At 37.9% G+C, this 18,092-nt stretch overlaps 1 protein-coding gene across 2 annotated transcripts in view; it reads right to left on the bottom strand.

Annotated features, from left to right (window-relative positions):
• NRXN3 (neurexin 3) overlaps window positions 1-18,092 on the bottom strand; it is a 960,107-nt gene that overhangs the window by 117,228 nt on the left and 824,787 nt on the right. For both annotated transcript variants that reach the window (XM_085317601.1, XM_085317600.1), the window contains one exon: window positions 5,226-5,315. In XM_085317601.1, coding sequence (XP_085173727.1) covers window positions 5,226-5,315 — 90 coding nt within the window. The remainder of the gene's footprint in view (window positions 1-5,225; window positions 5,316-18,092) is intronic.

Below are 18,092 nucleotides of genomic sequence, written 5' to 3' on the forward strand. Positions count from 1 at the left end.
ACCAGACAAGCCAGAGCTCAGAATGGTGATTAAAGCAGCATCAAATCAACTACTTGAAATACCTACTTTGTTTTCCCATTTTTATGAAATTTACACCACACGTCCCCATTCCTTTCCTTCTTCCCAGTGCTAACTCATGCCTTCCTCTCTCTAGTCCTCCCTGATGAGAGGCTGCACATTACCATCATGTAGCAAAGCACAGACTATAACCCACTGCTTATTCCTGCACAGCCAGTGGTTAAAGTAGATCAAAATATGACGGGGAGCTCACCAATTTTGGTGGTCGTCGTGACGGGTCTTGAAGTCAAGTGGTGATGCGGTGTTGCATCATCTTAGGGTGACAGGATGGACCATGGGGAAGAGAATGGGGACAAGAGAAGAAATGTATCTGAAAGGAGTTCCTGTCCCCAAAGAGGGCCCTAGCTAGCTAAGCAAAAGTGTATGGAGAGGTGTAACATATGGAGATGTGGAGGTGGGCTGCACATCCCTCGTGCTCCTCACCCACAGTTTTGTAAATGAAACACTAGGACTTGATCAGGGTGGAAGAACTACAGTGATGAAGAAATGAGAACTAAAAATGGAGAGTGTAGGGTATCCTTCCCCTGGAAAGTGTTGAAACACCTGATGTAATTTGCTGCATCTCGGGAGTTTTTAAACTTACTAGAGGCAACTTATGGCTATTAAAACACCAACAAACATGCATTGAAGCCACACAACTCTGGCATGTAAAATCAATCAGTTTCTTCTCTTGCCATTGAGGAAAATGGGATCCAGTAGCAATTGCTGTCAAAACATACAGCCCTCTCAGCCCAGCTCCTCTCTCTGGTCTCCTGATAGCTACAGCAAGTGTCATTGTACACTGTAGAAGGCTGAACTCTTGTCATATACTATGTCCTCAGAGTTTGCTTTTTCTCCTTCTGGCTTTGTCCTGTCAGTGTTTTGGATTTTTAATGGATATGTTGTCAGTTCTTTACTACCACATTCTCCCTTTTCCTTCCTGCATTCCTTTCCCCCAGCACTCTTATTTCCTTCCCTACTCTCTCCTTCTTTACCTACCTAGACATTTCACTTGCTACTCTTCCTCCCTTCCCACCTCACTCAGGATGGAGTGCCAAAAGCTGGAAGTGAGATGAATAAGGAACAGGGACTAATTTAATTAATTTTGAGATCTTTTCCCTGGAAATAGAGGAAAGGCACTGATTGTCAAAGCTTTCTACTTTCATTCTTTTCTCCCCTTGAAACCATACTGTCTCTTTTTTCACCTTTTACCAAAGGAATAAGGGTGGTCAATGGTGAGGAAGAAGAAATTTTGCAGCTAAAGCTGGGAGAGCTCCCCAAGATAGGCCAGAAAAGGAGTTCCTCCACTTTTACTGGAGGATTATGGCACTCCTTAGAATGACACTCACTCTAACTCAAGCTTACAGAGCGCTTTTAAACACGTCTGGCAAGACTGAAAGGCTGAAATAAACATCACTTTCTCCACCTCTGGGCCTTATTTTGCATCCTCTGATGCTCAAAAAAAATGTAAACAAGAAAGATATCCCCACTCCAGTAGAAAAGGAACTTTGTGAGTTTTAGAGTCTTCCTTATTGGTTAAATAACGAGGTGCTCCAGTCTAGGACAATTTATGCACTGTATAATACAGTTAATGCTGGAGACAGCACTGGTACGAGAACTGCGTTTGCTAAAAGAACAATCATTTGTTGGAGTTACCTATGACTTGTCATTTTTCACTCCTATCTCTACCACTATGTATGTGTGCATGATCAAAGACAGTAGGGAAATGGATATGAAATGAGAGAAAATTGTTGACAGAATACACCCATAATTTTGTCATCTTAGACCTCTTCTAATCACTGTTGTGATTATATGAATCTGTAACTTCATTTCCCCTAAGTGAAATTTATTTGGCCACTGAATTTTATTGAGGAACAGCTTGTATGGGTAAATTCTACTAGATGTGTAAGGGTTGCAGACTTATGGTTCTTTTCCACAGAGGAATTTTCCCACTGCTATCTTAGTGTCTTACTAGAAAAAAACTACAAGTATTTTTTAAGTTTCTCAGTTATTCTGTTAATATTTTGCACAGATGAAAGTCTCAATTCTTAGTTTTGTCTCTCATTGATTTCTTCATTTGGAAACAGAATCTACCAAAAGCAATCTTAGCAAAATGTAACTTTGCTAGGTGATACTAGGATAAATTTTAGGTCTGATTTTACAAATCTTAATTTACATTAATAGTTACTGCTTCAAAAAGTACAGACTTTCACATCAATGAGACTTTTCATGTGAGTAATTATTTGCAGAATTAAAGACTTCGAGGATCAGTCTGATGAAATGCTTTTGGCTTCTTATTAGCTCATTCTATTGCAGAACAGATAACATCTGTCCACTGCCTTGCACAATATATTCTACTAATGAAATCTGCTGTTGTTATGACTACTAAAGTTGCATAGTTTAGGAGCAACACTCCTTTTTTTACTCACATACATAATCTCAATGAAGTTAATGATGTTTGATGTTTTACTCATATAATTCAAGTTTGCAAGTCTGAGCTCCTCTTAACAAATATTTTAATCCAATTTATAAAATTAAAAATTAAGAAACCATACCACAATTATGCTGCTTCAGAACGATGTTGTGTTGTATTTGTTCGCCAAGAATGAGCTATTTCATTATTATGAATTATGTAATAATTGTACCCCAGGAATGCCAAATCTATGGCACTCAAGACTGTCAATCTGAAAGTAGTTAATCCTACCTCACTGAAGACCAGAATTCCTATGTGCAAGACAGCTATTCTATATACTGTCTTTTTGATGGATCTATCCTATCTATTCCTCCATCCATCAGTTCATCTTGTTCCATTTTGATAGTGAGCTACCCTTTCACTCATCATCTTTACAAGGACTTCTGACAGAAAGCTTCCATGATACATTAGGTGTTGGATGGATGACCAGATGGATGAGCGGGTAGGTGAATGGCCTGGGTAATTTTTTTTTTCCTTTGAGTGATACCTTAACTCTTGAAAAGGTCTATCTATTTGGGAGTGAAGGAACAAAGCTGTGTTATCTCATGTTGCACTGCATGATGTCATTCCATAACACAAACTGTAAAGACTGAGTTTCACTTAGTAAAAATATGGCTATAACCTTTTAGTTATAGCCACTGGGTTTTAGACACTGGGTATCTAAAAACACCCAGTGCTTTGAGAGTGCCTGAGCTGTCAAATATTGTCTGGTTTAGACCCCACTGCCCATGCAATTGTTTTTTAACAGAGCATCAATATCCATAGAAGACAAACTTCAGTTCAAAACTTCAGGATGATTTACAAAGGAAAGTGCTTTGGCATGCTTATAAGCTCAAACCTGGAGAAGCAGAGGCATAAAATAAGACTCAGTAGAAAACCAAAAAGGAAATAAAAACCCCAAAAGACAAAACAAAGGTGGGTTTCTCAAGCACATGAGTTGCATCAAGGAATTAGACATGCATCTGTTTTAACAAAAATGAGACAATCATTTTCTTTAGTGTTAAAGGGACTTTATAAATTCAAACTTACCAAAATTATCCACTTTTTAGTATTAGGCTTTATTTATTTATTTTAATTGGCTCTTGTAAATTAACAGGGCAACCCACTGAGACTCAATAAGCATTTTCTGTATACCTCTGTGTTAATATATGTTTACCAGCTAGCTGAAATGAAATAGTCTGTAAAACCAAGGTGGTCAAAAAAACATTTCTGCTTTAAAAAATATTTCTGTCTTAGTTTCACAAATATTTTTGCTTTAGTTATGAATATTTCACCATTATAGACTAAAACCATAAAGTGAGCAATGCTGCCAACTCTCACTTAAGTCACTGTGTACAGCATGTTGCCAGATCAAACCTTTTGTATGAAAATGTTTTGACTGCAGCTAGCCACATTCTTCTAAGCCATAACGTAATTCATGCTGGCTCAATCAATTTGCTAATGCAGCTGAGGATAAGAAATTTGAAACAGAATCTAAATGCTATCTTTCCAATGTTACAGCATATTGATTTTCCTTCGTGGAATATCTAGTAACACCTATAAACTATGTCAACACAGAAAATGCAAGATCTGAGTTCAGTGATCACTCCCTTTTATCACTAGCACTTTCTTTGAAGGAAACCAGAGAAGACTGTGTTCTGGTTTTCCTAAACTTCCAGGCAATGAATCTTTTACAGAGACTTCTTTTAAATATTACATTTATGCTAGAGGAAGGAGATCTTTCTGTCTTACTCTTCACTGTATCACCAAAAGCTCAGTCCAAACCCTGCTGAACTCAGTGAGAGTTATTCTGTTGCCTTCATCAGGCTTTGGCATTGGCTTTACATCCAAGACTACTTTTTCCTCTGGATTCTTGATAACAGGAATAATTCTTTTCTGACATAGGTCCCATTTCAGCAGGTCACTGAAATATATGCAGAATTCTCACTCAAGCCAATTCGATTTATCCATGTTCCTAAGTGTTTTGCTGAACCGAATCCAATTACTCCAGGCAAGCCCACAAAAATTAATAGTGCTGCCTGACACTATGCTAGGAAACAAGTTAACCCATAACTTAGAATAATACATAATTTTAGTGTCAAAACTGTGCTCAAGAAATAATAAAACAATATCAGAACAATCATCTTTCTCTGTCTCCTCTACTTTAGTTTAATTCAAAATGTTAAAAAAATGTTTTCCTTAGAACATTTTTTAAAATTGTTTAATTATGTTAACACAATTAGGAAACACATAGCCATAATGGCTAATCACAATAATGAAAAAAAATTTACAATAAGTGGTTTAATAAGCAAGTTTGAAAAAAATTGAAAAAAGAAATACCTTTGATAATAAAGATATAAATGTATTTTTAAAACAAATCAAAATAGGAAAATCATGCAGTGGTTATATTGCCATAATACATATTTTTGCTCTTGTCTTTTCTTCCTTTTTTTACTGGCTCCTGAATTTTTGCTTGTTTGTCATTACTATGATAGCAAGCTTAGAATTTTGTCCCTTTAACTGCATTTTAATAGCAATGTATTATAGCATGATTTATCAACATATGGCAGGTGGAAGCTAACACAAATTATAATGAAAATTAAAACAGTCATTTATGCAGCAGGCGATTATCATTTAAGAAACATTTATTTGCAGGCTTTAAAAATGAGGGTTTAGAATCAAATGGGTTTAAAATGAAAGTTTTAATGACTGTTACCTTTTTCCTGCAGCCACTCCTCTACAGGCCGGTTATATTTGAAGGGGATTTTCTGTTTTACCATTTGGAACCGTTCACTATCAGTGTTGCCTTTAAAGTTTAAAAAACAGCTTAAAAACAATCTGAAAAGTCAATGAAATAGTTAAAACATCCTAGATTTTTTATGACCTTATTTAGCTATAAATAAATGATTGCATTTGTGCAAAAAAATATATATGAAAGAGAGAGAGATTTATCTTTAGTAAGGTGGAGAATAGTTATGCACCCAATTGCCTGAGACTGTGGAAGGTTAAAGAAGTTAAATTAAAAAGATATCTCTTTTTTTCCTTGGAGTATTTGTTTATCCAGACTGGTTAAAAACTATGTATAATTTGTCTGGGATATCAGGTTTGGGTTAACTCTGTGACATGAATTAAAATATTCTGATCAGACTCCAGATCTGATGGCAAAAAAGACTCAGCACAGTATGACAACTGCACAAATACACAGACAGTAGTATTTTAGTAAACCTTGTTCTGGTGGTAGAAGATACATGGTTAGGACTAGAAACCCAATGAACAAAACAAAACAAAAAAGGAAGATATTTTAAGCATTTGATGTTGAAGGGTTTGATAAAAGAAGATTAAGAAAACTGTAAGAGTGGAAAGAGAAAAAATGGAAAAGAACATTTAAGAGGAGAATGAACTACTAATTAAAGATATGTGAAAGCTTGTGTTCAGTTACCAAAGTCTTGGGCCTGTTGCGAGAGGAAAACAGAAGCTTAGAAACTAACTTAAATAGAAACAAAACTGTGCCCAAAATGTCAATTCAAGTTCGATTATTCCATGTTGATGGACAACAGAACTATCCAGCAAAGTGTACTTTAGAGGAAAGCTCCTACCACTCACATAGTACAGAACACGAATGCRGATAGGATTCATACACACTCTTTGTGCACATCTCCTGAAAACTGAAATGATTCAGATGCAGATCAGATGGGCTGGACCAACCTCTAGTAGAAAGCAGCACTTCAGCTAGGTGGTTTTGAAAGCGAAAGCAAACAAGTGTCATCATTATGCTTTCATTTTCTTCAGCTACAGTTACTTACTCATTCTAGTTTTTGCTTCTTGTTTTATTTTTATAAAAACTGCTCAGTCAGATAAAGAGTGTACCTTTAAAAAACCTTTACTGTAGCAAATAGGAGTAAGACACTAGCTTAATGAATTAATGTTACCATAAACAGAAGTCTTTTAGATCAGTAGTGTTCCAACACGTTACTTCAAATAAATGGCAGTTGAAGAGACAGCAACTAACTAGTTGATTTGCTGTGCTTCCTTTAAAACCCCACATATCAATAATCTAATATGCCTTCATATTTATTTGACTTTCCTGCAACTGATGCTGGAATTTTTACTTCAATATAAAGACACATAAGAAAAAATATATACGAAACTAACAGCTGGCAAGATGTTCCATCCAGTCAAGAGCAGACATTTCCATAATGCAAGCAATGCAACTAGTAAATCTCATGTGCTCGATAATCTTTACTGTGCAATTGTTGCTTGGAAATGCTGCCAGCCTGTAGAAAGTACCCGCTCACCACAGCTATCCTCTCTTGGATCATCTTGTTAATTCTGATTTTCTAAAACACATGGGAGGGACTATTGTGAAATACCAGCAATAATCTCATATGGACTCACATTTAATATAGCACAGACCTAATGTTAAAGTGTATTTGTGAAAGTCATCCTGTGAATTTATTTAAATTCAAATGTAAGGCAAATAGCAATTTGGATTTGGGTTAATATCTCCAAATCTGACCATGAACATTTAGAAGCCTTGCTGTTTATCTGGGACCATGGGCAAAACAAAACCATCCTRGGAAACTATTATTTCCTATTATAGAAAGACCTAATCGCATACTAGGTGACACATGTCAATGTGTCTGATGTACAGCCTCAGATGCCTGCCACATACAATTGCTTACTCTGACAAACTAGAAGGATAACATAAAGTATTTGAAACACACATTGTCAGTCATGCATCAAATAACATTAAACAGTCTACTGTGGTGGCTCGAAGTCACTCAAAGACCTCAAGTTACCTATGAGGACAATCCCTCTCACAGTTCCTATCAGCAGCAACATAAAGTTCAAAAAGTCAGTTCTATCTTCTCTGAACACAGATTCATAAACATAAAATCAGAACCATATTCAGTACAGGATCTGAGAAAATACTTGATAAAGAAGAGCTAAATAAAAAAAAAAAAAAAAAAAAAAAAAAGGAAAAGGATAGCTAAAGAGACAGAAATACCAAAAGAACAAGGATTTTGGGCCTGTCTATTAATAAGCATCCAATGACTAACATAGGCTGAAGTCATAATCATGCAAGCCCGTTGATTTCTCAATTTCTCATGCAAGAGACAAGTTCCCTTCCTGCACATCCTCATATTCTTTTAAGATAAGGATATTAAAGGAAGACCACTGGGACATGGAAACAGACTTCCTGGTTTGGGGAGAAGAAAAATAGAGGTAATTAAGTTAGGCCTACCATGAAAATAATTTCTTATGACCAATTTAGCAGGACATTCTGCTTATCCATTCAGCCTTCTCTCAACTTACTAATCCAGTTTCTCCTTCACCTAACCAGCTAAACCTAGTAAACGCATTCACAGAAATCATGCATTTACCTTAGGATATTTTTGGCTTGCTGCAGCCTGGATATTATTCCCTATGTAAGAAATGATTATCAGGTTCTGAAAGACACTTAGGAGGTGTTTCAATGGGACTTCAGACTTCTAAATTTCATTGTGAACTCCGAAATTCCTCTGAGGCTGAACACATATGAAGAGTTTGCTACTACAGCTGTATTGCACAGGAAGAAGGAAGTTATGGTTTTAGTAGAAATGGTCATTATTCACCACTTTATAATGCACGCCATGAGCAAGGACTTCTGGCTCTAGATGAGAGCACACTGAAATCTCTATGGCGATGGGGAAGAACATTTTCCATAAAGCCAAATAATTCTGTAATAGAATTTACTTGGAACAAAACCTCCACTGGATTTACTCAGTATGTACGTAAGTAACTTTCTACTGAAGGCAATGCGATCTTTTTCAGAATAAAGAATGATTCACAGTTCAAAGAATATGAGTCAGCCTTTTGATTGCCATGGAGTGCTTTTTCCTCATGCAATCTCATGGAAGGCTGATGGTAGAAGGGAAAGAATGTAGTAAACTGAAACTTCTCAGAAGTAGAGTATTTCACAAGAACAGGCCAGCAAGACCAAGGTAAAAAGGAAATGGGACAATGAAAGAAGTAAAGATATGACAGGAAAAAAATGGGTTTCTTATACGACAGTCCTAGATCTTCAGGAAAGCCAGAAATGACAACTATTCCCCACCACATCTTTAAAGACTTTTTTAAAAAAATCAGGTTAATTTAATTTTATTATTGTTATTATTTAGCAGATATATTCATCAAGATTAAAATATGTATCAAGTCATACAATTAAAAGCTATAAAAAACTGAAGGACATTAGAAAATTCAAGCAGGTTTAAATTACAACATTAGTATCTGATCTAACCTTTGTTTTGTTTTTAAATTTTATTTCAAACATTAGTAATAATGATTTTAAAAACGTGCATGAGAATGTGTTTGCTGATATACTCCATTTACAATACTGAGTTAAAGAACAAGTTTTGCCTTGTTAAATGCTTGGAATATTCAGTAAATACCATACAATATTCACATACAAAAACATGTACAATTATTCAATTACTATTGACATTAAGTTTTGCCTTTAAAAACAAACACAGTATTTGATATGAGAGTTCAGAAAGGAAATACCATAGTTTGCAACCGGAAGGGACAAAAGTTCAATATGAAGTAAGCTTACTGGCCCCCTGATATCAGAGCATGATGTCATTAGGGGGATTCTCATCCATCTGCATACACAGAAACTGTCRTTGACAATCCTTATGCGACCTCAGTGCCATGCCTTTCTAGAGTTCAGTGGTAATACACATTTTTTAACCCCTCCAAGAAGAAAGCATTCCTTCATTCAAATCATTCAGAGCCATTTTATCGTCTTTGGATCCAGCTCTGATTCAAGACTATACTTCAGAAAACAATACACAAGATAAAAGCAGCCATTTTAATACACTTTAAAAAATACATTTAAGCCTGTAGCTCTTTATGCATTCAGAATCAAAGTAGATCTCAAAGATCTACAGGATATAATCTGTCAAAATAAAGCTCTGCTGATTAGTTTTGCTACTTGTGATTGACTAAATATTGACTAATTTCCAGCTGTTTACATGATACTAGCATCAATAGGACCTATTCATTTAACCCTCAATTTTTTTCTTTAATTTGCAGAATAAACTGCAATATATCAATATGCTTCATGATCTGTTTCACTTATTTCCATCAAAGAACTGAATCTCAAAGTTGCATTCCTTTGCCTGTTTTTTTCTTCTTACTCATGCAAAATTCCATAGCACAGTAAGTTCCAGCTCTTTGAAGACTGGAATAAAACAAGTCTTTTGTTCCACACAGAAGTCGTAAGTACAATTAACAGAAGTCCTCCTGGATCTCCTAAGTATTGTTGTTCGCACAGATATGACCTCTGTTTTTTCAGCAAAGCAGCAAACATCTAGGGTGATATGCCCTTAAGGAGACTCATAGCAGTACCTTGAAAACCTCTGGACACCTTAATCTCATTAAACCTGAATACTCCCACCGTTTCAAGTACCACAGACATTTTTTAAAAAAAAAGTATTTTGGAGAGAAATCTGTGAGAGGAGCTCTATTTTTCATTTGTCTGTTCCACACCCTGAAAACTCGCACATAAATCATAAAATTCAAAGCCTGACGATTAAATACGATCTGTTAGCATTCTTCCGCCTTTTTTTCTGAAGCCCTCTGTGTATTCCTGGTCCATAGACCATGTGTATAAATAGATCAAATTCTATCCAAGCTTTAGGTTGCAATAATCTTCAATTTAAATCAAACTAAAATGAGAATCACAGGATCACAGAATGGTTGAGGTTGGAAGGGACCTCTGGAAATCATCTAGTCCAACCTCCCTGCTCAAGCAGGGTCACCTAGAGCATGTTAGACAGGGTTAATCTAGGCAGATTTGGAATATCTCCAGAGAAGGAGACTCCACAACATCTCTGGACAACCTGTTCTGACACTCTCACAGGCAAGAAATTCCTCCTCACATTCAGGTGGAACTTCTTGTGGTTCAGTTTGTGCCCATTGCCTCTTGTCCTGTCACATGGCACTACTGAAAACAGTTTAGCTCCATCCCCTTGACCCTCCCTTCAAATACTTATACACATTGATAACATACCATTGGCCTTCCTGGCCACAAGGGCCCATTGCTGGCTCATGGTCAACTTGTCATCCACCAGCACTAGCAGGTCCTTCTCTGCAGAGATGCTTTCCAGCAGCTCAGCCCCCAAGCCTGTATTGCTGCATGGAGTTATTCCTTCCTAGGTGCAGGACCCTGCACCTGCCCTTGCTGAACCTCTCGAGGTTCCTCTCCACCCAACACTCCAGCTTGTCCAAGTCTCTCTGAATGGCAGCACAGCCCTCTGGTGTACCAGCCACCCCTTCCAGCTTGATACCATCAGTAAACTTGCTGAGGAGGCCCTCTGTCCCCTCATCCAGGTCATTGATGAAGAAGTTGAACAGGATGGGACCCAGTACTGAGGCCTGGGGAACTCCACTAGCCAAAGGCCTCCAACTAGACTCTGCACCACTGACAACTGCCCTCTAAGCTCTGTCTTCCAGCCAGTTCTCAATCCACCTCAAAGTCCACTCATCTAACCCCCACTTCCTGAGCTTGCCTGGGAGGATGTTATGGGAGTCAGTATTGAAAGCTCTGCTGAAGTCAAGGCATACAACGTCCACTGCTCTCCCCTCATCTCCCCAGCCAGTCATTCCATCACAGAAGGCTACCACATTGCTTAAGCAGGATTTCCCCTTGGTGAATCCATGTCAGCTACTACTGATCACCTTCTTTTCTTCCATATGTCTGGAGATGACATCCAGAATGAGCTGGATGCCCTTGACTTTACCTTCATTCACACTATCGCAATATTGTGGTGAACTGCACCATTTAGGTCCAAAACACAGGGTAATTCAGAGGACAAGTTTAGATTAGAGCTGAAATTCTCTCTACAAAGTGCAGTTAACATAGATCAGTGTAATATTAATAGGGCTCCAGAGGACCTTGAGAAGTCTTGTAATTAGCTCCTTTGTACTAGGACAACATCAGTTACATTAGACTCCCTTAAATTCATCTTTGAATCCTATCTGGATTACAGAGAAAATGAGTGCCTTGTCCCAGTAATCTAATCCAGAAGCTCTATACAGGGAAACAACATGAAAACTCAAATTAACAAACATTGGAAGAAGGTTAATCAAACCTTTTCAAAGGCATAAAAAGAAATGTTAGTCTTGTGTGAAAGTTTGATTCTGGTCTAATTTAATATAAACAGATTATACTGAATCATTTCAGTCCTAAAAAAACTGAGGCCATGGGCATGAGATAAAAGCAGCTGGCTTTAGTTATCTTTGAATGTAAATTAGTGTGTAGAGCCAAAGATGCAGCTACCAATTCAACCTTTTTACAGATGTAAAACATTTGCATCCCACTATAGAATCTTTGGGATGTTTTATAAGTAATGTATAAATTATTGGGTTTTAACTGACCAAGCTCAAATTAAGTCCATTAACTGGCAGCCAAGGCTAAAGAGACTACTAAAGAACAACTGAAACTATATATTGATCTTTCCATATTAAACAAAAACAAAATTCATTTTGCAGGAAGAGATATGAAATTGAGATCAGAATAGCATCCACAGGTATTGTCTCCACATCTCATTCCCTTGATTCCTTTGGGAAAGGTCAGGATCTGATGTATAGCCCAGTGGGATCAAGCAGCAATAACAAAATGTCAAATCCATTTTATCTGTATTAATATTTTAAATTACATTAACTCAGTTATCTGTGGGCTGCTTATCTGAGTTATGTGGATTATGGAAGTCAGGATATAGAAACACTGGACCTAGTCTCCATATGTTGGAGACTCCATATGTTGGGCATGGAGCTGCGTGAGTGCAGCTACATTGCTTCCAGGGCCAATCTGAGATAGAAAACAGAGCAACTACTTTTTGCATAGTGCAGAATTTGAGCTAAAGAATTGTAGCCTTATACACACTGTAGCTTCATAAAAATCTTACTATCACACCCCTGAAAACAAGAACATTGCAGTAGAAAGCTAACATAGATGTGACATAGCAGCACTGAGATAGTGCTAGAAAGCCCACTCAGAAGAGAGCACTGACTCCTGCAGAACCTCTTGGGCTGCAGTGCACTGTGCTGTCAGTTGAGGAAGGGCTCAGTGTTCATCAGGCATTACATTGAAACCAAAATTCCCCACTGGAAGGTACTCATGGGCACTCTACTAGCTATGTGGGAATCAACTCAGGACTTGTAACCTCTGTGCCAGTACTGGCACAGAAGGAGCTGGGCTGGATCCATCAGAAGCCTTAGGATATTTCTGGATCTCATTTCCCTATGCATATAGTTTCAGAGAGAAAATGTGGGGAGCAGACTACAGAACAAATGAAGAAAGTAAATACAGTCACTTCCCATGAATACAGTACTTTGTATAGTTATGCTGCTCAGTTTACCAACTGAGAGTTATTAATGAGAGTAATGCACATAAAGCATTTAGTCAAATAGTGCCAATGAGGATCAGAAAACTAATCAGCTACAAATAATAGAAAGGTAAAAATCCTATGGAAGAGGAAAAGTTCTGTAGGGTAAGTACCATGAAGTAACTAAAAGGGAATAAGAAACTGATTAAAGGAGAATTTTGCTAAGAAGGACTTCCTATCAAGATTACATATTAGACAGTGCTACAGGCTCCTCAGGGAAATTACTGAATTACTTAATATTTGACTTGATAAGGCCCTGCAGAATATGATGTGGGTATCTCAGTTGATTCTGGAATAGAATAAATGTGACTGAACAGGCCTTTCCCATCTCTAACTGCTACAAATCAGTGAATTTTGCCTCTTCAAATAATTTTCTCTCTTTGTATCAACTTAGAAATAGGAAAGGAAGATTCCAAGAGCCCTTCGTTGACAGAAACAAATGTCATTCACAAAGACAAGTCATGAACTGGAGGCACAGGAAACATCCATACAATGGAGTAACTGCATAACACTGTATGGGAAGTAAGTGGACCCGCAGGAAAAGCAACTTGCAGCTTTTGTAGACGTATCTTTTCTATTCTAACCTCTTAAATCAATTATTTTCTTGGAAGTTACATGAGTTTTAGAAATTGCTATAGTCAAAATGCTAAGCAGTGAAGGAGTAAGATGGCTCTCAGTCTGCATATGATAGACTTATGCAGACTGAGTGTCACTGACTAACTATGGATTCCTGGAGTTTAAGACAAAAAAGAAAAGTTTTTGCCTTTGTACAGGACAGATGCCACTTGATTACATGTTCATCACTGGAGTTGTCAGTCTTCAGACTGACACTCTTTGTAAAAGGCAAAGATGGAAATAAGTTGACTTTGTTCATAAAGGTTTTCATACTCAGTTGAGTGTAGAATATTTATTATTTAAGTCCCTGAAAGTAATGTAAGCTGGGTTTTAATTTCACTTTACTGATGTAGAAACTGAGCCCCAGAATAGTAAAAGCTCTGCCAAAGACTGCAGAAAATGGCATCTATAAAGCTGATATCAGAATTCAGGAACTTCTGGCTTCCAATTCTATGATTAGGCCCCTTCATTTCTGACAATCCTTTCACACAGTTGCTCTGTGTTTGGTCCTCAGTCAAATCTTTGAATTTCAATGACTTTGTATTATCTGATGCCTTTTAGTGAGCAGAGAAAAGGCTAATGTGAATGCCTGAGCCCCTTCTGTCACTGCATGTCAGCTGTGTCATCCTGGGATTACAGCTGGCACTGTTCTTTCTGCAGGCAATATGATCAGAAAAGCAAAAAGTTGTTGTTCAAGCCTCTGATCCCTCTGGCCAGATGTTTGTTTGCTCACTCTGTCTGTCTGTGTGTGTGCTTATGAGAAAGAAAGAGAAAGATGGAGGAACAGAGAGAGAGATAGGGAGGAAGGGAGGCAGGAAAGGGAATATATGGTAACAACTCCACTTGACTAGGAGAGAAATGTAACAATATTAATGTCCAGAAGTTCACCGTGCTGTACTATATAGCAGCATTCCTGCTTCTCAACAAGCCATTCAGCCTGATTCTCCGTCTGAGAAGTATTTCTGCATCTTTCTCAGTGCTACATTTTATACAGTTGTGTTACATATATCATCAGGTGACTGAACCACTTCAGTAATTCATCTTACTCCAGGAAAGGAGAAATCTATCAGAAATGTTTGATGATTCTGCATATACTTGGTACCTGGGCACTCCTACAACAGACCAGCGGACACAAAGAGATGAGAGCAGGTCATGGTATAGGGACATTCAGGCAGCTAGAACAATGAGCAGAAACCATATAGTTCTGCCTGGAATTGTTAGCAAGACCAACCTGGCAGGCTATAGCTATATCTCTTAGTATGTAACTACTCTTCCTGGAAAATAGTATGGTCTTGATTGTAGGAAAAAGAATGCTGGATATCAAAGAGATACAAAGAAAAGAAAACATGTCTTGGATCCCTCTGTGAGTGCAATATATTTGTTTTGTACTATAGTATCTCACAGACAAGGACTCAAAAGCCTGTAGTTAACACAGGAAAGTTATCCTAATATTTAGGGAAATCCTTCAGTTCAGGGGTCTTACATAGGATGTGAGAATGGTGAAAATAACCAGAAAAAGATGTATTAGTGCCCTATAGATACTGAATCATGGCATACTTTAAATCATCATACGAGTTTAGACCAAGACTAGCTCTGGGGAAATGCAAAGTTCATCACTTTTGGAGTTACACTGCATGCAATATTCCCACTATCAAAGGTTAACATGACTTTTCAGAAGCATTCACTCTGTGCTGCAAGAGTTTCCAAGGTATCCTAGCCTGTAGGACTCAAGCTAAGAGTAAAGAATTGAGATCAGGAATCAAGATCATTAGCAGAGAAAGAATCAGAAAAATGGAGAAAAAATAGATGCCACTGAACAGCCTGGATGCTGTTCTGTTTTGTTTTAAACTTTGTCTGAGCAATGTGCTTACAATATGGCAGAGTAAATTTTATCAAATTCCAGCTGGAGAGGGAGTGGGAGTACTTTCACATCATCATGTCTCCCTGGATAAATTAATGAAGGAAAAAAGAAGGCATTTGTTTTCCTATGGAGTAATACAAATGTAATGACTACAGACATGATACAAACACACACAACTCATGTGACCTCATATTTCAGGCTACAAACTAAACATGAGAGTAAGATAATATATTTTAGGATATTTTTTGTGCAAATTTTTGTTGTTGCCATGGTGTATTCACTATCACATGCTTAACCATGGGCCACTTGGCTGCTGTCCAACTCAAGAAGTTGATTAGGTAGACAAATTGCTAGGCTCTGGGAAGACAGAATGCAAACAGTTCCAAACCCAGGACCTTTGGACAGCAGTATCATTTTGATCACTATGGCAAATTTTCTCCTGATATATTTGGTATTCACCTAGAGGTTGGACATACTGGACATCTAATTTGATTCAGAAGGATATAAGGAGGATGCTACACTAATTCAACTAACAGTCTGCAGCAATATAATACATATCTCTGTTCTATTGGTCTGCACTGACCAAAATGTTTTCCTCAAATGCATCAGTATTTTCTTTTTCTGGGCTGAGACCAAGAGAAAGTACTTCAGCTAATTGAAAACTAGCTTTGCCTGTGTGGCATATATATATACATGTAAGAATGACTTTGTATGTGACTGTTATGCAGCATCAATAGAGACAGAATAGAATGCTCCTTACTCTTTCCCACAGCTGAAGGACTCTCTAGGAGATCCTAGCTAGGAATTAGGCCATCCTGCCTAATTGCATGAAGACACTATTCTATATGTACACTGCCTCACATAAACTCTGCCTTCTCCTTTCAATCCTACTGCTGTCGAGTAATGCCAAACTACACATCCCACCTGGTTAGCTTACATTCTTTCATAAAAAAACATGCACCTCTCTCTTTCTCAATGCCAAGCTGACAGAAATGCCAGTGATTGATAGCCTATTGCTCACATGAGGTGACTGAATTATTTGGTGAAGGCAAGACTATGCCTCTCACACAGACTGACTGACTGCAGCATGTTATAAGAGCCTGGCTCAGCTCTGAGAAAATGATACCTGGGCAGGGAGGAAGAGCCCCGGGAGATGCTCTATAATCAATTTGTTCTTTTTCCTGTGTGTCCTTCCTCTCCTCTCCCCTTAAGGACAGAATTCAGGAGCTAGACAAGCATTACAGTTCTGCCATGCAACTCCTTGGCTGCAAGGCAAAGTGGAAGTTAACCACAGCCTCACACCTCTGTGGGAAGGCAAAACATGAAGTCCATAGAAGTGAAACTGTGAATATAGTGAAAATATTTACATAACTTTTTTTCTCCTACATCTCCTACATCTATCCTACCATCCAGTGTGGATGCATCTGCATTAACATGCATGTTTTTGCACAAATTCCAAAGTACATCTGTTGAATTAATGTGTACGGGTTTATACCTTAGTGGATACAGGGGAACCAAATCTGAGTGTCATACCATGTAGCCATATTTATCTGTTTTCCAGCCTTATAAATATATTATAGATGTTATGGCCCTGCAGTGACAAGCCACAATCAGCTTTTGATTTCATCAACTTGTCATGCTTTAATCATCCCTCTTGGCAGATCTTTCAACATATGTTACAGTACTGCCTTCAGAATACACTTCTCCAATGCTGTTTTATTAACCCTGTCTTTTTATATGTTTTAGGCTCATTATGAAATGCAGTAAATCTGTCCAAGGCACTTTACATGTCATCTCCAATTCACACTGACAGAAAGCATTTGAGGGCTCATTTAAGTCTCACAGAGTGCAATATGAAAAATCTAAACCCACAAACAAGCGTATGGCAAGAAAACATTCAAGCCACAAGGCTAATAAAAATTTAGAGCTCTTTTTCTCATTACTCACTACTCACTCACAGGGGCAATTGGTTAGGAAAATATTAGATCCACTGAGATTTAGCAGTACCATAGAGGAATCCCTTCAGCTTGCATATCAAGTGACTGGACTTATTAATGACTCCAAGTGGTCAAGTACCAAATTCATGTACCTTTCTATGAAGGCAACTGGATTCAGCCAAGCCAAATATTTTTACCTTCATTTCATTACCAGTGAGAAAAATAGAATAGCCTCTAGGCTGGAGACAGGAGTGAAGAGTTAAAGGGGCACAAGAAGGCAGAAACTGGGATTGGGGGTGGAGGCAGAGTATGGGAAGAAGGAGGAAGGAGGAGATGTCCATAATCACTCTGAAGGAGACAGAGGGGATTTGGGGAGAAAGAAGAGCCAGACTCTGCAAAGCCCAGAGAATTGCCTGCTTGCTCTAATAAGGATCATCTCCCAAACATTTGGGAATCACTGATGCAGTAGAGCATGAACTGTGAAGGGGTATTTCTCAGAGATCAGCACAAACTTAGAAAGGAAGAATATTTTGCAATAACTGATGTACCCGTGTTAGTTCTGCTTTTGAATTTTTCTAGGTAAGGTCCCATTCAGCATTAGACTCAGCATTACTGAGATAATGAAAACTAATAATCACAGTATTTGTAGATCATTTCCAACATCAGAGCAAATATTAGCTGAAGAAAGGATAAGGAGCCTTCTCTTAAATTCTCCAGTGATGTTACTATTCAGTCTTCCA

This window comes from Rhea americana, unplaced genomic scaffold, assembly GCF_003343005.1.
Source record: "Rhea americana isolate MKP2758 unplaced genomic scaffold, rheAme1 scaffold_5, whole genome shotgun sequence".
Lineage (NCBI taxonomy): Eukaryota > Metazoa > Chordata > Aves > Rheiformes > Rheidae > Rhea > Rhea americana.